This window comes from Uranotaenia lowii, chromosome 3 (genome assembly GCF_029784155.1).
Source record: "Uranotaenia lowii strain MFRU-FL chromosome 3, ASM2978415v1, whole genome shotgun sequence".
Classification (NCBI taxonomy): Eukaryota; Metazoa; Arthropoda; class Insecta; order Diptera; family Culicidae; genus Uranotaenia; species Uranotaenia lowii.
Genome location: NC_073693.1, coordinates 36,602,350 through 36,627,037, shown reverse-complemented (window position 1 = coordinate 36,627,037; position 24,688 = coordinate 36,602,350). Strand labels below are relative to the sequence as shown.

At 38.3% G+C, this 24,688-nt stretch overlaps 2 protein-coding genes across 3 annotated transcripts in view; one reads left to right on the top strand and one right to left on the bottom strand.

The window, feature by feature from the left end:
- The window catches only part of LOC129756162 (uncharacterized), a 29,541-nt gene extending 17,119 nt beyond the window's left edge, over positions 1-12,422 (top strand). Inside the window, exons 2-4 of the mRNA XM_055752948.1 lie at positions 10,615-10,686; positions 10,754-10,849; positions 10,913-12,422. Of these exons, the coding sequence (XP_055608923.1) occupies positions 10,615-10,686; positions 10,754-10,849; positions 10,913-10,981 (237 nt within the window). The 3' untranslated portion in view covers positions 10,982-12,422. The remainder of the gene's footprint in view (positions 1-10,614; positions 10,687-10,753; positions 10,850-10,912) is intronic.
- Positions 11,817-23,907, bottom strand: LOC129756151 (vacuolar protein sorting-associated protein 26B-like). Of its 2 annotated transcripts, XR_008739406.1 has the most exons (8): positions 23,099-23,907; positions 22,613-22,823; positions 22,386-22,551; positions 22,157-22,321; positions 21,982-22,088; positions 13,645-14,148; positions 12,900-13,565; positions 11,817-12,831 (listed from the first exon to the last, which is right to left on the bottom strand). XR_008739406.1 is itself a non-coding variant. In XM_055752935.1 (7 exons), exons 1-7 carry the CDS (start codon positions 23,099-23,101, stop codon positions 13,060-13,062), a joined length of 1,662 nt encoding a protein of 553 aa, XP_055608910.1. In that variant the 5' UTR covers positions 23,102-23,907; the 3' UTR covers positions 11,817-13,059. The 2 variants fall into 2 exon arrangements, 1 of the variants encoding a protein (XP_055608910.1); XM_055752935.1 differs by having other exon boundaries at positions 11,817-13,565.
- Positions 23,908-24,688: the final 781 nt, after the last annotated feature.

Sequence of the window (24,688 nt, the reverse complement as noted above, 5' to 3'; positions counted from 1 at the left end):
AGTGGTACATTGATAATTACGATTCACGTGAATTTACAAGCCTTGTTCATAGTTTATGTCGGAGAACAAATCAAATTGAGGTTTCAATTGTTGCGGCAGTTGACATTTAGCAGCGAGCCCAAGCAAGACGATAACTTTAGAAAAAGATCAAAACTGGTGAATTGCATAAAACTGTGCCACCAGCTCGATTGTATCAAAGAAGCCACGGATCAAGCATTCGGACCACACTTTTTGCTGCTATTCGTGGGAATGCTTGTTTATGTGGTGCCGATTTTCTACGAAATGTCAATGATCCTGCATGCCTATTTGAACCTTACACTAAATGCAGTCGAACTGTTTTCAACTTTTGTAGTATTTTTTGCGAGCACCCTAATATTTGAACAAATAGAACAAGAGGTAAGAAAATTCGTGTTAACATGAACATTTTATAATGGGTGTCCGATTATGTCTAAGCACGATTTTGATACAACTCTGCTCATTCCGGATGACGTTGAGGCAGCTGATTTCTGCTGTTGTTGTTTACAGTTTTAACTTAAAACTCTGTGTATCGTGAGCTCCATGATTTTCGTGAAAATGAGAAGCATTTTCCCGGGTACGCGCAAAAATATCGTGCACAAATAGTGTCAATCCCGAACATTTCGCTGAGGCAGTTGGCGAAAATGAAAGAAGTACGCATTGGAGCGGTCCCAAATTCGATTTGGTAGTATGGAGCTGAAAGCAGCTTCGTGGACAGAAAAAATCTGGTCAGAAATCGGGTCCGGTGGACAAAACTTTGGACCGGAAAGTCATGCGTGCTTACGTTAGTAGGAAGACTGCCTAAGTTCGGGATGTGGAAAAAAGACAAGACATATGTAAGTGTGTCATGGGGATTTTTTTAAATTATCTGACGGATTTGCGCCGGGGGTCTTCAGATTTTCCCCAAAATTGAAAATTTGGATCATTTTTGCGACTTAAAAACACATGTATTTTTTCAGGTTTCTAACATTTTTATTTTTTGAGTTAGCTTCGGTCAGATTTTTTTGTCAATAAAAAATAACCATTTTTCAAAGCTACATAACTCCGTTATTTTTCAACGGAAATTATAAAATAGCACATCAAAATGCATTGAAATTTTATCAGCTTTCCAAATAAAATAGTTGAGAAAAAGTAAAATAAAGACCTTCAATATGAAAAGTTGTAAATAAACTTTAAATGGCGTCTAAAAGTACCGTCTGCACCACCGAATATTTTGCAAAAAATACCATTGAATAGCTCAATTTATGATGAAACTTTCATCTGAAGACACCAAAGTGGGCCATCAACTCCTTGAAGAGTTATGAAAGAATTAATGACGATAAATCTATTTTTTTGCGACGAAAACAAACAATGGTCGAACAACTGCACTCACATATGTAGATAGCGCGCACTTCTAACAACATGGAAACAAAAGAACTTATCAAAGCAAGAAAAAAAACACTACTTTTTCGTGCTTTGTAGACTGCCCCTACTCACATATCAGTCCCATAGGAATTTTCGTCATTTTAGGTCAACATAGGGATTCAAAATAAAACACTAAAACAAGAGGTTTTGTTCTACGAATTTCGAAAAAAAATCCCCGAATAACAGTTCCAAATGTGAAATACCGCGGATTTGGTTACTTTTCAATGCTTTTTTCGGCGAAATAGTCTTTGATTTATTGCTTTTAATCATTTAAAAAAAATTAACTCACTTGATGTCGATGATGCACACGAGTTTTCGGAGGCAGGTCTGACTTCCTTAGAAATGACTTCCTGAGCGAAAAACTATCGGATGCTATCAAAAATCGTAAAAAGATTCAACTTACAATGTGGAGTTTACGATATTTTGTATGTTTCTTTTTCTGAAATTTGCATTTAGAAGTTCAAAAATAATCAAATTTAAGTCTTAGAAAGTAGCTTGGTGAGGAAAAAAATATTCTGTATGGGACTGTTATGCGCGTCGATTTGAAAAAGGTGTCAAATATGGTCGATTAACAGTCCCACAATGAATAAAAATGGTGCTCTAGACCTAACCAATAAACCAATTTCTAAAATTTCAGGTCTTACGATTTATTATGACAACCTAGAAACGATTTTCATGTATGCCGAAAGTGGTGATCACAATTTAAGAATGTATTCCAAAACAGGAAAAGCTGATTTACTCGCTTGCTTGCTTTTGCATATGGGACTGTTATGAAAGTACGGTAGAGTGTTGCAGCTAAACTGACTTCATATTATATCTAAAAATCTAAGAACGTATTCGATTATATCCAGTTTAGCACCAGGTCACAACAAGTTTTGCAAATTTTGCTGTCATTTTTAGAAGTTTATGCGTTAATTTTTGCATCCGTAATTCTCCAGATTTGATTTAAAATGGACGGTGAAACACTGAAGATTCGTTTGTGAGCGATCGAGATAGCAAAACACTGACGACGAATTATGTTCGTTCTAGTATGGTAAACCTCAAAAATGGGTGAATGGAGAAAACGAACTCGGTAAAAGTATCATATTTTCAATGTCATATTACCTACAATGGGAATGATGCTTTTTACAGCCTGGGCTGGCCATACTGAGCTCTTTGATTATTTCTACATTTGTGCACACTCTTTGTTTTTGATCAATGGGGAAGGATTTTGGTGTCCGGTGCTTAGCTCCCGATATAAAAACACAGGGACTGAACCTTCTACTATTGGCAATGATTATGCTTCACAATGATTTTTGATCGAAAAGTTAATAAGTTATATAGCATATAACCAGGTTGTAAAAGCAAATTTCCATTATATGTTATATCACATTAACAATACGATACTAAGAATTTTGGTTAAATTTAAAGTCAGTTATGCTGCAAAGACTCTACAATGCACGAAAAAGTAGTGTTTTTTACCTGCTTTGATAAGTTCTTTTGTTTCCATGTTGTTAGAAGTGCGCGCTATCTACATATGTGAGTGCAGTTGTTCGACCATTGTTTGTTTTCGTCGCAAAAAAAGAGATTTATCGTCATTATTTCTTTCATAACTCTTCAAGGAGTTGATGGCCCACTTTGGTGTCTTCAGATGAAAGTTGCATCATAAATTGAGCTATTCAATGGTATTTTTTGCAAAATATTCGGTGGTGCAGACGGTACTTTTAGACGCCATTTAAAGTTTATTTACAACTTTTCATATTGAAGGTCTTTATTTACTTTTTCTCAACTATTTTATTTGGAAAGCTGATAAAATTTCAATGCATTTTGATGTGCTATTTTATGATTTCCGTTGAAAAATAACAGAGTTATGTAGCTTTGAAAAATAGTTATTTTTTATTGACAAAAAAATCTAACCGAAGCTAACTCAAAAAATAAAAATGTTAGAAACCTGAAAAAATACATGTGTTTTTAAGTCGCAAAAATGATCCAAATTTTCAATTTTGGAGAAAATCTGAAGACCCCCAACGCAAATTGTCAGATAATAAAAAAAAAATCCCCTCATGCATTCCGAGCTGTTCGTAAACACTGACACAATGAACACAGCGGTTTACGTCCTAGAGTGACTGAACCATCGCCTGTTGCCCATGATCCGCTAACATGATCACCCAGTACTGTTTTTGCCGGATTTGGCATCAGTACGCTACTCAAAAAGGACGATGGCTCGGTACCATTCCAACAAAGTCCAGATCGTACCGAAAGAGATGAATCCGCCAAATTGTCCTCAAGCTAGACCGATTTAAACTTTCTGGGCCCATACCAAATCGTATTTGATTTTGAAGATTTTATCGAAAACTTTGCAAAAGACTGAAAAAAGTGGTACAAATCATCGCAAATCTGCTGTCTGTGCTGAAGCTTATGAGCAGTTTTCGTTTAAAAATTCGATCACTGACCCACGATTGAATGGAATCTATTTTTTTATTGATTGTCTGTAAAAGAAAACGATAGAGAAAATAAAAGTGAAAAAACTAGGATTTGCTCCAAAATAGTATTTATACTGTTAATCGTGCTTAGACATAATGGGACACCCTATAAACAAAACGAAAAAATGACGAGAATTAAATCCAAAATGATAAAAAAATACTAATTCGAAAAAAGATAAAAATGACAAAAGAGATAAAAATGATAAAAATTTCAAAAACAATGTGTCATTTTTGCGATTTTTGTCGTTTTTGTAATTTTTGACATTTCGGATGTTTTTTTAAATTTTCGTCATTTTTTGTTTTGTTAACAACGCGGTATAATTGGTTATTGAATTGAATTTTAATTTCATTTTTCTGGATTTTAAATTATGTTTAGGAGCACTCGAGATAATACCAGATTTCGACGTTATGTGCATTTTATGTCATTTGGTATCAAAATTAAATTTCGACTTTCCCGATTGCCTTTGGTCCCCCCTCAGCTGGGTTTTGATTGTGAACCTGCATATAAGAGAAGCAACATCTAATCCCTCTTAAAATAAAATATCTGGCCACATCGCCAGAAGCTTGGACAAAAATTCTCAGCACAGTTTTGAGGTTCAATGTTCAAGCTCTATGACGCTCAGTGTATCCAACGAAACCAAAATGAATGTGATGCCCGGTGGATCGCGATAAACGGTGATTTGAATTTTGTTAACAAACACATAGTTTTCTAACTACGAACACGAACCACCAGAGCAGTGAAAAAAATAGTTCAAATCATAAATTCATATGACGAGTTTTAAAATTATTTGCTTGAACTACAACAGCAATAACAATACTCTCCTTGGTTGAGTTTTAAATTAGAAAGCTAAAAGCTCCACGACGAAAGCGCTCGGATCGATTGGAATCGATTTTGACAGTTCTTTTGTATCGATTTGAATTTTTTGTGTCGCTTCTCGTACATGTAGGTTCACTAGTTTTTGAGTTCAAAAAATAGAAACTTTGAGCGCTATGATGAGGCACCCCTAAATCAAGTCCAATTGAGCTGAAATTAGGCTCAGGTCAGTTTTTTTTAGCCAATCTACAAAATTTATATGTTTGTTTTTAGAAACTCGACATGACCCTTTTCACTGCCAATTTAACATGTGTACATTAGACTGGTTAAAATCGGACCAAAAAAGTATTAATTGGTATCGATTTGCATAAAACTTGACAAGTGGGAGTATTGGAGGCCGGAGAATGCTTTTACTACGGTTTAAGACCCCTCCCTCTCGCAGGAAGGGGGGAGGAGTCTCCTAAACAAAAGACAAATGTTTGCATAACTCAAGAACCAGTCAAGCAAATGGTACCAAATTTGGCGTAAAAGGGTATTTGGGTACGAGAAATATTTCTATGATTATTTGAAATTTCTTCTCTTCTTCAGTAAGAAGATAGGAAGGGGGGAGTGGGCCTCTCTTACATTTTTTTTGTTTAACTCAAAAACCAATCAAGCAAATGGAATCATATTTGGTATGGGATGGCATTGTACGAGAAATGGTTAAATTAATATTTGGCATTCATCTCTCCTTCCGATGGGGAGATAGAGAGGAAGGGGGCTCCCTTATAGTTTTTTGCATAATTGGAGAACTAATCGAGCAAATGGAACAAATTTGGCATGGGAGGATATTTGGAAACGAAAAAGGTTTTTATGATTATTTGGAAAACCTCCCTCCTTCCAATGGGGAAATAGGAGAGAGGGAGGGGAGCTTCCATGCAAATTTTAGTATAACTGAAGAACAAATCGAGCAAATGGAAACAAATTTTTCATGGGATGGTATTAGGGAATGATAAATGTTTCCCTGATCCTTCGGTATCCCTTTACCCTTCTAATGGGGAGATAGGGAAAGAGAGGAAGGCTTCCTTTTTTTACAAACTTGAAAACTATTCAAGCAAAAGGAATACGAGAAATATTTCTATGATTATTTGAGACCCCTCTCTTCTTCCTTGGGAAGATAGGAAGGGAGGAGGGAGGCTCCTAAACAATTTTTGCTCAACTCGAGAACTTATGCAAAAATGGAGGGTTTTTGGATACAAAAAAAATTGTACGATTATTAGAAAAGCCTACCTCCTTTAGTGGAGGGTGGGAATAAGCAAAGGTAGGGAGGGCTCCCATACAGATATTTTTAAGCATAAATTGAACACTTATCGATCAAAAGGGACCATCTTTTATAATAGAAGTTTTTCTTATTTAAGTTTATGGCATATCGGCTAACTATAATTCTAATTATAGAGTAATCAAGAGAGAAATGAAAATTGATAAGTGGAAAGGTCAAAGCTAGAGCGCTTTTGTAGAAGAAACGAATAGATGGTGAAAATGTGAGCTAAGGGCTTTGTGTTATCGAAAGCTTAAAACTACCTACTTGTGTGATTTTAGACCCTCCCTTTTTTAAGGTGAAGTAGGAAAGGAGACAAGTTTTTTTCATATTTTGATTGGCATAACTCGCATAACTCGAAAAATTATCAAAAAAGGGAGCCAAAATGTGGCTTGTGACGTTATTTAGATATTTACAATGTTTTAATGAAAGTTCGTGAGCCACCCACGCCAACAAAAACCAAAGAAATAAAAGTTTGCGAGCCCTCCCCACCTTGGAAGAGGGAGAGGGTGGAGAATCCATACCAACACAACATACATTAAGGCATTATAGGCCGGAAAAAATATATACATTCTTCTTTTGTCACCACCTCCTTTGATTTTTCCGAAAATCCCGAAGGGGGGAATAAAGAAAGTTCAAGATATTTTATTGAAAAAAAAGATAAATTCTTGTATACAAATATACTGCATGCAAGCTGTTGTCCAACTTGTTCCAGTTTATTGGAAATTTGAATTACACATTTTTTATTATCACCTCACCCCCCTCGTGATGCGTCAATGTGACAAAAGAAGGTTTTCAATTTTTTTTCCGGCGTAATTAAAGAACTCATGAACCTTACAAAAATACAATAAAACTTTCAGATCTTGAAAAAAAATAAAGATCAGGTTTTACTAAATAGATGAAATAATTTCCAGCTGCAGTTCTCATTTTAAAAAAGATGATTACCTACAACAAAAATTAAAGAAATTGTTACAAATTTAATTCGTTTTTTTAAGGTGTAGCAAAGCACACAGGGTCAGCTAGTAGAATTTAAAAAATAGGTTTTAATTGCACACCCAAAATAATTTTCACTTAAAAAATAAGTGACATCTGTAGTAAATTCTCGCCATACGTAATTTCATTTGAATTTTAAGTGATGGGTCAAGTGAATTACACTTTGACGTTCGAGTGAAATTTATCTGAATTTCTAAGTAAGTTTCTAGTTAATTATCTCTCGCGTTTTTAAATAAAAGAACATTTATAGAACACCATTTCGATTTCAAATACTTACATTACGCTTTCGCCATAAATTTATTGATTGGAAAATTCCATCGTAATCCCAAGGCAGATCGGTGACTGCAGATAGTGCGACTTCTAAATCTTCCCTGCTGCAAACCAGAAAATCTGTCCAGTTCAACCCACAAGCTGAAACATGATAACACATTTAAATAACTTTTTCTTACATCACGTTTAACACAAACTACCGCCAAAATCGCCTAGTAAAGAATTAGGAAAATCCAAATCCAGCATACGCTTTAAACGCTGCTCTTTAGAATTTGCCATTTTGAACTCTGAAAATAAACACAATTACAACCCGACATTCACTTGAAATTCAAGTGATGGGGAAGTGAATATTTTTTCTCACTTCAAATTCAAGTGACGACTGAAGTGAATGTGGATGAATTCACTTGAAATTTAAGTGACCGCCAAGTGAAATGTATATGTCGCACTTGAATGGAAGAAAATCACTGGATCCTTGTTTTTAAGTGAAAAAATCATGTGTATTTTAAGAGTGAATTTGGGTTCAGTGCAGTAAATCGGGAGTAAAGTTTAAGTTTTCGTACATACGAAGTCATCTCCTCAAGCCATGTAATTTGCTTCTATCAGGATTGAAGGGATTGAAAGTAAAAATAGGCATCATTCTGCATTTTTCTATGTTCTATACAAATAAATTAAAGGGTGTCCACGATTAAATTGACACACTTTGAAATTTTTCTAACTTTTTAATCGTTGAGTAGAATTTAATGAACATTTGGGTTAATTTAGTTCATAGTGCATTGTTTACATCCTGCGAGTTTCCTATGATCCTGTGTCCTGTGTCAAAACTCGCGGAAATGGAGCCGTAAGAACAGCTCGAGCGTGATAAAATCTTGCGCATTCATCACGAGAACAAGGATCTCTTGAATCGTTCCATCGCTAAAACTTTGGGAATCGCGAATTCTACGGTGTCACGAGTGATTAAGCGGTTCAAGAAACGATTGACCACCGATCGAAAGCCCAGAAGTGAAGGAAAAAATACCACACAACACCAAAAATCACAACGGCGTAGTTGAGGCCTTCAACCGAAACGCGAAAGCCTCCGTTCGGGATGTGGCTAAGAAGCTGCACCTAAGATGAAGTTTTGTCCAGAAGGCCAAAACAAAGGCTGGGCTTCGAACGTTCAAGGTACAAAAGGCCCCTAATCGCGACGAGAAGCAGAACAAGTCCGCCAAAACCCGTACCAGGAAGTTGTACCTCAACATGCTGACGAAAGTTGAATGCTGCATCATGGACGACGAAACATATGTGAAGGCCGACTTCAAACAGATCCCCGGCATCCTGTTTTCACGGCCAAGGATAAGTTCAGCTTTCCGGAGCATGTCTGCACTCAGAAGATGTCCAAATTTGCGAAGAAATTCCTGGTTTGGCAAGCCATCTGCACGTGCGAGGAAGCGGAGTGCACATTTCGTGACCCAGAACACGATGAGCGGCCAGGTGTACATGAAAGAGTGCCTCCAGAAGCGGCTGCTTCCTCTCCTGAAGGCCCACAACGTCCCAATAATCTTCTGGCCAGATTTGGCCTCATGCCGCTACTCCTAGGACGTGCTGAAATGGTATTCGGACAATAAGGTCAATTTCGTGCCGTAAATGTTCAACCCTCCCAACACTTCGGAGCTCCGCTCCATCGAAAAGTACTGGGCGATTATGAAGCAGCACCTTCTTAAACGACCTAAGAAAGTGAAGACAGTCGAGAAACTGAAGAAAGTATGGGTTTACATGCAAAAAACGGTTGATTCAGAGAATCTTATGGCCGGGGTTAAGGCCAAGGTGCGGGTATTTGCGTATGGACTGTTAATAAAATACGTGTAAAATGGTAAAATTAAGTTTAATAGTTATTTTTCAATCCCTGAAAGTTGATGGCAATCGGATGAAAATTCGAATTTTACGAATCAATTTTGTGTGTGGCAATTTCATCGTGGACACCCTTTAGGCCATAGTCCTATCGGACAGGCTGAAGCACTTGACCATAAGTAAAGATTTAGGAACACGTCCGAATGTAGGGGAAGAAAATGAAATGGATAAATTTTAATAATTCCATGGATGTTTGATACACGATTTTGTATGTAAATTAGAATGTTTCCATTACGACTATTAGGAAAACATTTAGCTGCCTTCGCTATGTTTTTTCAAGAAAAGGGATGTCTTAATGGTTAATTATGCAAATTGGAATCGCAGGATTGAATTTTGTTTATTCAATGAATATTGATTGATGTCGTTGATCACCATACACGTCATACACCGATGACGTATCGGCTGAGGAAACAGTGCAGTTTTTCAACGTTTAACGCTGGCCAAATATCCAGGATGTACTCCGTTCAGATACCTATGTAGTTTGAGGATGTTCACAGACTTGATATCATGACTAACCTGAACACTTTGACTTGGTTCAATAGATTGCTTGTGTTTAGTGTCCGCGTGACGCATTTTGATGACTTTCTAAGAGCCGATCTCTGCAACGTTGCTTTAAATTTTTTCATTCCAACATTAGGATCTCTCACGACCGCCATTGCTGGATTAGTGGTCGTTCTACGGCCCACAGCAGTATTCGATAGTGTATCAGGAGCGTCAGCATTGCTCCGTTACGGATCTGTGGTTGCAATTTCTATTCTCACAAACATTTTTGCGTTTATACAGCGAAACAAAATTGTGCATCTAGTTAGGATGATCATAAAGTTCGATGAAGATCAGATAAGAGCTTTAGGTTCAAAGAGAACTGAAAACAATGTTCTAATTACTCATGCCATTGGAGGCATTGTAACAATCCTTCAACTTGTTTACACAGGCTTTCAAATAACTGCCATGATAAAATTTTCAATCGAGGTTTATACGGTGGCCCTTCTGGCTGGTGGTATAATAATAGTATTCCACATGAATTTACAATCCCTATTCATAACTTTTATTGGGGAACAGATCAAATTGCGGTTTCAGCTACTCCGTCAGTTGACATTCAGCAATGAACCAAAACTAGCTAAAAATGCTCGAAAACCCAAATTGGTGAAATGTGTTAAGCTGTGCTATCAACTTGATTGTATGAGAGAGGTGATTAATCAAGCGTTCGGAACTCACTTTATACTGCTATTTTTGGCCATGCTGGTTTATGGTGTGCCTATTATCTATGAGATACTGATGATCATTAACTATAAAGATTCATTTCTTGGGGTTCTAATAAATGTAATCGAATTAATAGCAAATTTTTCAGTATTTTTTGTGATTACCTTCATATTTGATAAAATAGAACAAGAGGTAATCAAACGTAGGCATAAGAAAACGATAGCCCACTACGAACAAAAGTATATGAATATTTTTCTATCTTTTCCTTGCAGGAACAAGAGTTCAAAAATGCCATAAAATCGTTACAATACGAAGCTACCGAAGAACATACCGAGGATTATTTGGTTTGAATAATTCGACAACAAAATACGTGGAAAAAAGCCTAACCTTATTATCTATTTTTCGTTCCAGAATTTCCTTGATCTGATCAACTTGAAGTTGATGACCGAATCGCCCAAAATAACGGCATGTGGATTGTTTACGGTCAACTTACAAGTTTTCTATAATGTGAGCAAAAAAAAAATTATAGAAAATTCGAACTTTCTGAATAAAACTGTGTCTTTTTTCTAGGTTTTTGCTGCCATCGTCACGTACATTATGATTCTATTTCAATTCAGGGATTTCGAAAAACAAGCCTAGTAAAAAAGTACAAAAAGAAATAGATTATTTATTATCATACCTTATCTCGAACCACTGGCTTCACTTGAATCAGGAACCGAACGTACCCTCTGATGCTTATAGTCGTAATAGTTCAAATTCGGATGCTGCCGCTGCCACTCCTCTCGCTCTTTTCTGCGCCGTTCGGCTTGCGCTTGTTGCATTTTGTAAACGAAGAGCGGTCTGAATATTATGGTGGTCCCATCGGCAACAAGATCATGGCCAGAGTCATAGTTCACTTGGCCGGAGGCGCGCGGCATCATGACTACCACCGCCAGCTATCGGAAAACATGTGTGAGATTATTCTCCACCTCACAAAACATGGTATTGACAGCAATTTCACTGAACTTGATAATGGGAAATGATACCTACCAGCAAAAGCACGGCGCGAAATTTCATCCTACATACGTAACATTGGCACTGAAATTACATCAACAACGCAGTAACGCGGTTACGCGTAAGAAACTTGACACCGTATTGCTGCACTTAATTTGATGGTAATTAACACGTCTCGAGATATGACAACTACCTTCTTCAGGAGGCACTTGATGTAGCCTCGATTTTGTGCGAATGCGATCGATCGTTGAAAGAAATGCAACCATGCGTATTTTTACAACCAATATTTATAGGGGCGCTTCTCTTTTCCCCCATCGAAAATATACCGGTGATATAATTTTTAACGTTAAATTTTCTGTTAAAAAAAATCAATTGAGTTCGATACGTTGATGACAAAGCGAGGGCACTCTTTTATTCGGTACGATGATTTATCAGGGTTCATCTTTCTCTAACTTATTTCCGCCAAAAGCAACGAACGTCCTTTGATATACATAACTTTATTTTTCAATATAATATATTCATCCACTATTCGATTACCGCAGTTTACCATCTTCTCGTTCCATATTGTTCCATCAAACGATTAGAGCCTAACCCTGTGAATGGTCAGCCACTACTAGCCTGGATGGAACAACCCTCAGTTCTGATACTTTTCTCGCATCCGATAACGCAAACCTTGTCATCAGCAGCATCGTTCTTGGGAAAATGAAATCCCTACAGAGAGTAGGGGTTTATTTTCCGATCGTTACCTTTACGTTATGCTTGCTTGCCCAAATATTCAACTTAAAAATTTCACGTATTCTGGGTCGTCGTTTGTGTTTTTTTTTTCACTATTAACACGATATTTGCTCATCTTAGCTTATAGTTCAATAGAGGGGGGGCTCTCAATAGCGTTTACATGATATATTAATAATAATGACGATCAACAGAAAAGAATATATTGTTACGCAGAACGAAATAAGTTTTTCCTTTGACAATCTTACAGTCTACGCATGCACAGTTTCATCAAACGATGCCAATTTTGGATGAGATTTAGACTAGAGGCTAAACTCCTTCCAGATTTTTGTGAAAAAAAGCTAAATCTCGCAAATAAACCTCAACAAGTTTTAATATCTGAAAGTGACTGCTGCAGTTATTTAGAAACTTATAATTTCCTGTCTTTGATAAATGAAAACTGTGACGCCGAAAAATTGCTTTAGAGTAAATTTTTCCTAGTTCGGTGCTTGCACTTTTCTTATTCCGCGCAGCTTGCGGTGAATAGATTTTTCTCTATTTTGATGTTATATACTTTGAAATTCTTTTACGATGACTGGATGAAAAATGGAATTAGTGATCGTTAATTCAATAATCAAATGTGTGTAAAAGTACTCATGTCGATACTTTCCAACTATTCAACAATAGATCCGATATTTATGTGGGTGTGGATTTTAGAAATGGAATCCATAAATGTGAGAAAACAAAATTTAAACACCACGTGACTCACGATGCCACTTTCGTTCCTATAGCAGACTTTCTTAGTAAGTTTCAATTTTCAAAGGCTATTTTTATACATATAGATATAATTTACCTGTTTTGTTGTCTCTGCCGAGTCCGACGATCAACATTTGTCTCGACCACCTGCTAAAGATGACGTTCTCGATGTTTCCAACAGATGAATTTCAGTTAAAGAGCTAGGGTTAGGATTTCTGTTTGAGATTGATACCATTTGTTGTCAGAGCTGTTGTGATTTATTCCGCCAGCGGTTCTTCGAGTTGTTTCGACTGCTGTTTGGAACTGCGTGGGGCTGCTTCCGGTTTCGAGGCAATCGGACTGTTATCGGTCGTTTGTTCAGCTGTCTGGTTAGGAATGGTCTCACTAGTAGCTGGAGCAGCAGACGCATTATTGACGGCCGTAGTCGCCGCCGGAGGATTACTGTTGGCATTGAAACTCAAATCATTCGCATCGAACAGGGACGACGTTTCTTCGTCGGTCGTGTGTGAAATCGATGCCGCGCCATCTCCAGCTTCCCGATGCAGATGGGGCTGTTGTCGTAGATCATCATTGTCCGTGGCGTCATTGGTCGGCGTGATTGGAGCGCCTAGATCAACCGACTTCATGGCACCGGATCTGCTGTCTTCGCTGTTGTTGTTCGATGCTGCAATAGGGACAGCCGCCATTGACGAAGGCTCCTCGTCGTCATCCTGTTCATTTTCGTTGCGAATCTGCTGTCGAACAGCGGGCTTTGGTCGAGCATCTATAACCAACCCGTAAAACAAGTAAGTATAAGATTATTGGAATAAAAAAATCAAATCAAACTAATTAGTCAACCCTACCTGTCTGGGAGCTATCTTCAGTGAAGAGTCCCATAATGGGATTGTTTTCATCGGCTTTTCGATCGGCTCCACCTAGATCATCTCCAAGCAGAGGTTCCTTGTGCAGTAACGAGGGACCCTGCCCGACCAGATGATGCGGAACGTGTGGATTGGTGGCATTGGCCTGCGGTTGCGATTGACCTAGCACTGCTCCCGGCGGTAGCTGGCCACCCTGGCTGGAAACGATGGCGGCCGCCTGCGAAGGAGTCAACGATTTGCGTATCTTGTCGGCCTTGCGCCAAAGGGTGATCTCCTGCTGCTTGAAGTATCGTCGGTCTTCGGTGTCGATCAACACCAAATTGAGGAAGTAGCGTACGGAAAACTTTTTGTTGATCTCGCGCATGGTCAGCGTTAAGTCGTACCCGGCCAGGAACACCCGAATCGGTATGCTTTCGCCCTTCACCGGGGAGCCGTCCATGATTTCGTACTTGGCAATGATTTCGTTCTCGGTGAACATGTTGGGACCTGGGAAGGAATTGTAGATTATAATTTTTGTTACAGAAATCAATCTTTTTTTTTCTATTTCATCATGTGTGAACAATATTGATCCACAAAATTAGGAAACCAGACTTATTTTATTTTAGGTTTTATTTTTGACACTTTACCAGCATTTAAACCAGACTTAAAAATAATCAGTTTAAAACAACAGAATAATAAGACGTACAGAATTCCCAATGCTAACTTACGCTATACTTGTCGATAGAAAAGAATTCACCTATTTGTTTAATGTTATTTATTTCAGATAACGGATCACATTCTGATCCAAATGATGACTTAAATTAAATTAAAAACAAAACATTTAAGTCTCTCTACGGGATTCTCAAGACCCTTATCACTTTTCTTCTGAAAACATTCCTCGAAACTTGGAAGTAAAAAAATGCTCGGAAAAACGGTTGAACGATTAAATTGCAACAAAAAGGGCGCTGTTGGCTCCGGAATTGTTCATGAGAATGGGAACGTATTTATACAATTGAAGATCCTGATTTCTAACACCACGTTCTAAAAACCCGCCTCTTGAGGGCTTCTAGGAGATGTGCGTCGCAAACGTAGAGCGGAGTGGCGAAAACGTAAAGCGAAATGGCGAAGCGAAAAACGAGCGAAGAACGAGGGCAACGATCGGAGATGGTTCAAGGCCGGTCAAGAATGGAATGACCAACCATTTTGAAAATAGTTCGCCAACTCATCAGCTTATAAAGTTCACACAACACAATTTGAACTTGCTGAACGTAAAAGAAAAATTGGATGTTGATCCCTTTTTCAGTTCTGTGGATACCATTCATCGAACAAAGACCGTTTGAATGATATAAAAACCGCATCGAGAGCCTTGAATTAAGAACTACAGGTAACCATCCACCATTTTGTTGCTGTCCAAAACCTTCGTTCCCTAAATTGTTCCTGAACTTCAACAGGACCCCGCTGCTCCGAGTTTAAGAGATTAACTCAGCCTAAGAACGCCGTGCGCTACGGCCTACTACGTCGACCGACAACCGTTACACCGCCAGATTGACCTACACCTGTACCTGGTTCAGCACCCAAGGTGGGGCCAGGTACGCCATTGCGACGCGCCACTTCGTTTACCATCGAAGGACCAACCGTGAAGTAAAAAGGTTAAATAGTACTAAAAGTGGTGGGTGAAAGCTGCAAGCATAAATAAAGGAACCAATTGCTAAGCCTAGGAGTTTTACCTTAGTCTTCCCGAACTTCCCTGAAACATATAGTATTCGAGTGGTAAGCGTGCCGACCCTATGGATCGTTAGGGGTTCACAGCACCTTCTACCGATTGGCTAACAGCCAGTCTTACAAATTAAAGGCTACCGCTTACGAAAAGAGCTGATGACTGCACATTTACTGTGGTTTCATGCTAGGAATGTCGCACCAATTAACGAAGAGTTTGAACTGACATTGCAGAAAATTTATGATGTAAAAAAGTTGTTAAAGGTCATCAGCATAGCTAAGCTTGGGGCTGTCGAGTAATTACAACACGTCGACAAACAAATAAGAAAAATAATCGGTCCTAGATGGCTACCTTGGGGCACACCTGGAAACTGCCTGGAAAAGGTGTCACCAATTCGAACTATCAATTTTCGGCCAGTTAAGTTACTGCGGAACCAGCCAAGTAGAGTACCACAGAACCCTAAGCGTTCGAGCTTTCCGATGGAAATTTCATGGTTCACATTGTCGAATGCAACGGACAGAACGGTATAGATACCATCAGTTGAGATTTGACAGCAAAACTTTCATGTACAAAAGAAGTGCACGTCAGAAAGTTATACTTGTCGTAGAGCGTTTGCCAAGCCGTGCTTCATGGAGATGCTAAGTTTGCAGGACGTGAAAAAAGGTTCCAAGACTACCAATTCAACTAGTTTGACTATCGCACATAAGCCTGAGATTCCACGGTATTTGTTGACATCCCTCCTATCTCCTTTTTTATGTACCGGGAACATATATAAGTTTCTTCCACATTAAAGGGAAGGTAGCTCTGTCAAGCGAAGCTTAAAAGATAAGCCGAGTTGGAGTCAGCATAACATGCATGACACTTTTAAAAAGCAGCTATCCCGTTCGAGCCCGTAGAAAAGGAATTCTTGAGCTTCGCTGCTGCTTTAGAGATGGTGAAATGTCCCTGAGCAGGTGATGTGGGAAAGTTCCAAAAGTCAACTTATTCTTGTCTGTCGATGCAGGTCGGAGAACCTCGTTGCTGCAAAATGCGTTCTAACTATACCAGTCTGTGCTGTGCGTCAGTTGATCAGCGATTGCGTCCTCGTTAATTCGAATGAGAAGCCGCCTATATCATTGTAGACTGATAGAAAACTATTTACATAATCGCCAACTACAGCAAATGACCAATATTCATTCTAAAAGTAGGCACTCAGTTCGAAATGCTACAGAAATCTATATTTTCTGCTAAGACTGTACCCGGATCCTGTGCGCTCTACATTCTCGGTGCCTTCAAACATCATACTAGACTCCCTGAATACGGCAGCCTTGCGTCAAATTAACAGAGTTACAGTTACAAAACTAAGAGGTATGTTGGATCTCTGCTTTGCTAGCGAAGGGTCTCGTGTTCCGACCATTGATTCGGCTCCTGCTCCGTTCGTTAAGGCAGTTCAGCATCATCCAGCTTTACTGGTCTCGCTCGAGGTCACTGGATTGCATGCTGCTGTCGAAAAATCAGCATCTTTCTATCTCGACTTCAAGAAAGCGGATTTCGATACTATCTCCCATATCCTGGTCACCATCGACTTCGAATCTGAACCCGATCTATTGAATCCCAATGCTGCGGCCGAAATCTTTTCGCATATCTTAAATTACGTTATCGACCGCCACGTGCCAAAGCGAACGACTTCCGGGAATTTGCGGACTCCCTGGTTTACGAAAAAACTGCGTCAACTGAAGACGGCGAAGAGATGTGCTCTTAGAAATCACCGTAAGCTCAAATCCTCCCAATCTAAGGATGTATATCGAAGACTGAACGCTCACAAAAAAGCCAGTAAGCGTTGTTACCAAAATTATCTTTTCCGAGTAGAACGTAACCTCAAGTCCAACCCAAAATCGTTCTGGAAGCAAGTAAAAAGCCAGCGGAATGAACCTGGTATTCCTACTCAAATATATCTGCTGGATGGCAACACTGCGAACTCTGATTGCGGAATCTGTGCTCTCTTTGCTCAAAAATTCTCGAGTACCGTGGCTACTGCTTCAACATCCCCAGAACATGTGGATAGTGCTGTTAGGAATGTTTCGCCATTCGGCTTCTGCATGAGTACGATTGTGGTAAAGGATGCGGTCATATCTAAAGCAGCGGCAAAACGATTAATGCCTGTTTTTCTGTGGGAGGAAGCTTACATGTTTCCAGTCCATAAAAAGGGGATCGGATAGATATCAACAACTATAGAGGAATTTCTGCTTTATGTACAATCTCTAAACTATTCGAATTAGTCGTCATGGATCCGATTTTCTCGTACTGTAAGCAAGGTTGCCAATATTTTTTTGCAAAAATCTGGGAACTGGCGAAATAAAAATCAGGCAACGATAAAGTAACGGAAATTTCGCTGAAAGTGATGACCTTTTTTTTGGTCACCGCTACTCATTTTCTCTCTTATATGTGTTGTGAGCCATCTTGGTTAAAGTACTGAATCATAGCATCAAAGCAATCGAAAGATTCCCTTTAATTCCCTTTTTAAAATAAGAATTCAAGGGAATCTTTCGATTGCTTTGATTCAGCCAAATTACCACTTTTCCACCTCAGCAATAGTACCTAATACAGTTCCTTACTACCCATTTTTCATCACATTCCCAAAAATCAGTCAAAATCAGGCATACTTCCAAAAATCAGGCCACGCCAAAAAACGCTCCACGACAACTAACCTGTTGACCTTCACCTTCTATGTACACGAAAGTTTTGCTGCTAAGTCTCAACCTGACGGCATTTATATCGATTTGTCAGCAGCGTTTGATAAGGTGAACCACGAAATCGCCATTGGTAAGCTTGGACGCTTAGGATTCTGCGGACCTTTACTTGGCTGGTTCCGCAGTTACTTAAATGGACGTACATTGACAGTTCGCACTAGAGACACTCTGTCCAGCCAGTTCTCTGCCTCCTCCGGTGTGCCCCAAGGTAGTCACTTTGGACCGATTATCTTCTTAATCTTTTTTAACGATGTGCTCTCACTCCTCGACGGCCCGAAACTTTGTTATGCTGATGATCTTAAACTGTTCTACGCCATAAACGGTCAGGACAACATTGATTTTCTGCAAAACCAGTTCAATCTTTTCGCACAGTGGTGCGACATCAACCGGCTACCTTTGAATCGCAGTAAATGTGCAGTCATCAGTTCCTCTTGAAGACGGCAGCCTTTTTGCGCGGACATCAATGATTTCGGCGTAATACTCGACCGTAAGCTGGAATTCAAAACACATACGAACTACGTCGTCGATAAAGCTTCTAGAAGCCTCGGATTTTTATATCTAGTGGCCAAGAAAATCAAGGACGTGTACTGCCAGAAGAGCCTGTGTTGCAGCATAGTTCGATCTATCCTCGAATACGCATCAGCTGTCTGGTGTCCCTACTACCAGGATGGTAACGATCGGCTCGAGGCTATCCAGAGGCGTTTTTTGCGTTATGCCTTCAGACACCTCTGGCAAGACCTGTTCCACATGCCAAGCTACGAACAGCGATGTCGTCTCATAGACAATGCAACACGAGCTTCCCTCGTCGCCGATCTACTGACATCGCGAATCGATTGTTCTACGCTTCTGGAAGCTATTCCTCTTAGTTTGAGACCCCATGGATTGAGGAACCAGGACCTTCAACTATATCTCCCCATTCGATTGAACAACTATGGAGCCAATAGTGCATTCATTGGTGTAATAAAACGTTCAAACGCTTTTCCGAGCTATTCGACTTGAACGATTCGAGGGATGTTTTCCGAAGAAAAGTTATAAGAATATCGAGAAATCGCTAATTAGATATAAATTTTGTGTAACTTTAACTTTAAGTCGTCATTTGGATCTATACTTGGTCTGTTGATTGAATAGCTTAGCTTAGCTTGATTGACTACTCACATCCACCTTGAATCATTGAACTCGAAATGAATGTAACAAAGTTGTAAGGCAATATTTAATTCAACGCAACATAATTTTGTAAACAAAAGATTTATTTTCTGATTGGAATTAAAACACTGTTATAGTGTATAAACATTTCGAATTCCATGATCGCTGGCGTGGCTCAGTGGAACAAGTTCCACATCGCCAATGGTTGCTACTCCGTGATCGACCGAGGCCATCAATTTTGTCCATAGGTCAAAAGAATGGTGTCTGGGATTGACAGCACATTCACAATGAACAAAACTGATGCTCTCTCTTTGAACATCAATAACGGCGCCGGCCACGTCCTAGTAGTCAATAGATAGAAGGAAAATAGAGAAAAAGGATTGAAAGATTCATAACTCATGCTTTAGGACCGAGGTCACCTCTGCATCCTAGCAAAACAATTTTGGTTTGGAGGTTTGGGTGGTAGGATATGATCAGGAGACACTTTTGACTAGTGTGATTTTTTATTATCTTATTCTCGAAATTATTTTTTGATGAGAATTCCTTTACTGCTACAAGTAAAACACTAAATGCCTTCTAACACATCATCATTAAAAAATCTTGATACATTTTATAAACTTCAAAAAGAGGGATGAACGACCCCATAGATGTTAGAATCCCAATGATCAAATAAATAAAAAAAAACTTCAAAATTTGAATAAAGGTTATTGTGAATGAGTTTTTATGAAAATAAATCGATGCGTTGCTAATTTATGCCTCATATTAATATAATAAACTATCAATCTATACAAAAACTGAATTGCACAGTAGATATAGGCTATAAGGAAAAAAGAATAAGACGTTTAGTGTAGAAAGATCTTTTGAATTGAAAAAAGAATTGTTTTTAGCTTTTTGACTTAAAATTAGAATCATTCTGAACAAATTTTAAAACTATGCTAATACAGTATCCAATATGAATAAAGTAAATGACGAAACCAAAAGATTTCTTTTATAGCACTTTAGATGTGTATAGCCCTTATTCATTAGAAATTTAATTAGAAATATATTGGGACAGCAATGCAGGATTTTTTTTAAGAGCTAATAATTTACTCAAGCCAATTGGTGCATTTTTTCTAAGAATTTGGCAACCCGAGACATTCGATGAACGATTAAAATCGAAAAGCTTAAATCGATTCCCGATCTTGTACACGAACCATATTTTACGTTTTGTATATTCTGTTAACTAAGCGGGGTTCGAAGCATTGATTAAGAGAAGTATAACTACCGCGCTCTGTTGTTGGAAATCGTTAAACGTTTCATCGAATCTTTCGCAAATTGGAAACGAGCCTTAATATAAGCATTTTGTTTGGTTTGATTATGATGGATTAAATAGACTTCATACCAGTTTTTTATAGAAGCTAAAAAAATGTATACTTATCTTCCTATACTCATTTGAAATAATTCTTCGCATCTTAAATGAAGACAAACATCTATTTTCAGAGAGCGTTTGTAGTGATTCCAACTTTCACCATTCGACCCTGCACCAACTCCATCTAGTTACACTTTTTGTAAGCTTTTAGCTATTTTTTTCCACCAGGTCATCGATTAACCAAATCACAACACGTATTGAAAATGTTTCTTTTAACACTTCACAACCACAAAATACATTAAAGCTAAACTTCTCCATAAGCACTAGCAGTTAACACATATGAAAATTGATTAATTCACAATTTAAAACTATCAAAACACAACTTATTTGCTTAAAAATCTACCGCGGCGAAAAACGCGTCATGATCCTACCAGTGCTCCCAAAACTCCCCTATACTTGGTCTGTTGATTGAATAAACAAATAAACTAATCATTTTGAAGAAAATCTTTTTAAAAAATTGATGAAAAGATCCTGTAAAACCTACTAAAAAGAGGTCCAGAATATTCAAACGAACCGCTTTTTGAATTTTTTTTCCAAGTAATCGGAATTGTTTGAGTTTGATTTTTTTTTCTAATTAGTTTTTTACCGAACTTTCACTTCCTTTCGAGATATTTAACCTATGGAATGATTTTCGGCTGAAACCGAACTTTTACTAAACACTGATGGACAAAAGTATCCGACACAAGCTAAATCATCGCATTCATTTAAAATTACAAGCTGTCTGACTTGGTCGTTTAGACTCAACTCTTCTTCTATTACGAGGGAATATTAAAAAAAATTTAAAACTTCAACGTAACACTAAAAGTGTCAAATACTAAAGAGGCTACATACAAAGAGGCGCAGTCTGATCCCTTTTGGCTGCCTTTAAGACTGCTTGGTTTTGCTCGATTGGAATGACACTGACTATAATCGCCGAGGCTATACTATAGGCTCGTTAGATAATACAAATGCCGAATCAATTAAGTCTCCACAGTTTGTTCGATAATTATAACCAGTTAGTGAAAACTGCCGAGAACATTGCATGTATCCCAAGTAACATTTAAAGTTTTATAGCAGGCTACTAGATAAAGTTTTTGGTTTTATAAGAACTTGAGGAGTCCAATAAAACTATCGGTGTTACTTGGGATGTATTACATTATTAAAACCCCCTTTACAATCATCACTTGATTTAAATTTAAATGAGTTCTGAAACGTGAATCAGTACCACGTCAAATGTGACCCTTGAAGACGATGCACTGCTTTTGAATACTATTTTACCACCGAAAATACGTCAATCGTTTTTGATTGAACGTTTTCTACTATAAACAATCAAGTAATGAAGTGTTTTTTTTTTAATTATTTACCTGATCCAGTTTGCTCTCGCTTGATGATGGCGATTTCCATATGCTTGATCTTGATGCGTACGAGTAGGAAGTAGATCTTTCCTACGATAACGTCACGTAAATGATATCTGTAGAAATAAAAAAAAGAATCAATGCTTTGCGTCAACCTAAGTTGGAATCCCATAAAGATACGCACTTGCTTTTGTTGTATTCGAACTCTATATGAAGACAGTCCTCTATGCCCACCTCCATCTTGATGGGACTGTTGGTGTCCGGATAGCTGGAAAGTGTGTGCACGGCAATGTCCACCTCCCTGATCACGTCACTGAAGCGCCGAACAATCGTCACTCGAAGAAAGTATCTGTGGGAAGATTATTGGTTTGACAATGAACGTTTAACACGAAAATAGAGATGATCACAATTACCGTAATCGCACATTTGAGCCAACGTACACCTCGTAAGGCTTCTCGACGTTGGCAAATTCGAACGGGTACGAAGTGTTTTGGATAAGGTCCCCGGGTCGAGCCAGTTCTCGGACCAGACTGAGGAAATCGTGATGGTTGCCACGGTCATAGTACAGCTCAATTTGTCCTAAAACAAACGATAACGGAATTCAAATTTGATACATAGAGTTTCGGTAAACTTCACTCACCAATCAATTCCACTTTGATGCCTTGATGTTCCAGTTTGCTGCCCGGTTTCTTTAACGTAATGTTCACCTTGCCACTGACAGTTTCTCCATCATAGTACAAGAGATATTTTTCCTTCTTACCGTCTTCGGTTTTGATGTCCGCATATTGGCGATTTTCGGACCCATCGAAAACGATGTCGATATCTGGTGTTTTACCGAAATTTAGCAGATTCTGAAAAAGAGTAAAGACTAATTAGACCAATCAAATAAATTTACAAATGAAATCTTATAAATTTCAAACCATCGACGGAACCTTAACATAAGACTTATTTTAGATACTCTGAATTAGAGTAATTAGAAAGATTACATTAAGCATCTTCTCTAAAATTTAAAATTATTTAATAATCTAGTTCAACTTTAAAACTTTTGAAAGATACATGATATTTATTCAAAAATCTTTATGAAATATTTTATTTTTGCAAAAGTCATCATTGTTTTTAAACATACCATTTTGATTCGCCAAATTTACTCCAACTTGTCCAAAATTCAGTACAATTTATATAATCAAATCCTTTCCAGCCCAGCCGGAAGTTAGTGGTGTGTTAGCTTATCGAGAGTTGAAGAACACCTGCTAGATGCGTTAGAATCACTGACTATCGATGTATGAAGCCTGCAGTACCGAAGTTACTTGCTGGTACGTAGGCAGAAACCGGAGAATTTCCTATTGCTTGCTAATCAGCAGTTGAACTTTTTTTTTCAACATAAATGTATCACATTGACTTCCAGTATACGGGGAGGACAGTGTCAATGCTGGCGGCGGAGGCAGCGGGGGTACTCTTTTTGCCTTTATTTTATCGCATGCATATGGGGAGGAAATCGAACGTTCCTTCGGAGGTGCAACTTCGGCTGATCAAATTTTTTGCAATCCTCAGAACTTTCCAAAAACGGCCGGGAATCACTAATCACCTTTTGCACTTTGCTGGTCGAGTTTTATGATTCCACTTCTCGCATTCGGGGGAAATAAATTTTAATTCAATGATTCGTTTTGTCGACTTTTTTTTCTTTTTCCGAATGTCACGAAATGGAATCCAGATTTCCGATTTCTCGTTCCAATGAATTGCCCTTATGTAACTTCCGCCGCGCGGCCCGACCGGACTTTCGAGGTTCAATCGACCGTGGAGAAGTTCCAACGCAAAATGATACCGTAATTCCCGCAAGGGAAAACACTCTTTTCTTCGTATTTTATTTTTCTGATAAGCCCATCAGCGAGATTCACTTTGCACTTTTGCTGTCTTTTGGAGTTTTTTCATCAACCATCACCATCATCATCATCAGCAGAGCGAGTCATCCGTCAAAGCCGTCAGAATACCGTCAACGGCCGTCAAAATAATGATGATTTTCTTACACGGAGAAAAAATATAGATTCAGTACGTGGGAACCTATTTGTGCTAGAAGGTGAGGGCACATCCCAATAAACATTCTTTGTCTCTTGTTCATTGCATTATCGTGTATATGCTTTGTTTGAAACAGCGCACTTGAGCTTACTCAGAAAAATAACCGGTTGCATGTAAATACTTCAAGTGTAAAATATCTTTCTCAGGATTCAAAACATTTAATTCAATTTTTTTTTTATTTGAAACGGCTCATGAGTTTTAAGGAGACAAACTCGTTTTGTGTTTATTACAATTGATTACTTAGGTCTACCATTTTTTCCTTAAAAAGGAGAAAAAGAGGCGGATTTTTTTTAGAAAAAGATAAATTTAGAACATGTAGTCCAAATCTAGCACAGCTAACAACATTCCTCACTGGAACATTAATTGGGCGATTTCCTTCGGGCCCGAAGGGAATCTATGAAAGTCGTTCTGGCGACAAGATTAACCTCACAAAACCAAAGAATATGCTCGATGTCATGGTAACCTTTCAAAACGTTAATTTTGCAAGTAATCAAATTGTTTATGAATTGCCGCCCGGATCCATGGCCACACCGCCACGGAAAATTCTATAATTCTCTCTAAATTACTTTTTTTTATGTAGGTAATAGACAAACAATATATGAAAAAATAATATGTGAAATCAAAATCAAACAATTATATGATA

Bases quoted from the DNA above. Each gene is read 5' to 3' on its own strand.
- LOC129756151 (XM_055752935.1), bottom strand. The intron at 22,552-22,612 runs GTGAGTGAAGTT...CGTTTGTTTTAG, and splicing joins CATCAAAGTGGAATTGATTG to GACAAATTGAGCTGTACTAT. The intron at 14,149-21,981 runs GTAAATAATTAA...ATTCCTTCCCAG, and splicing joins GCGAGAGCAAACTGGATCAG to GTCCCAACATGTTCACCGAG.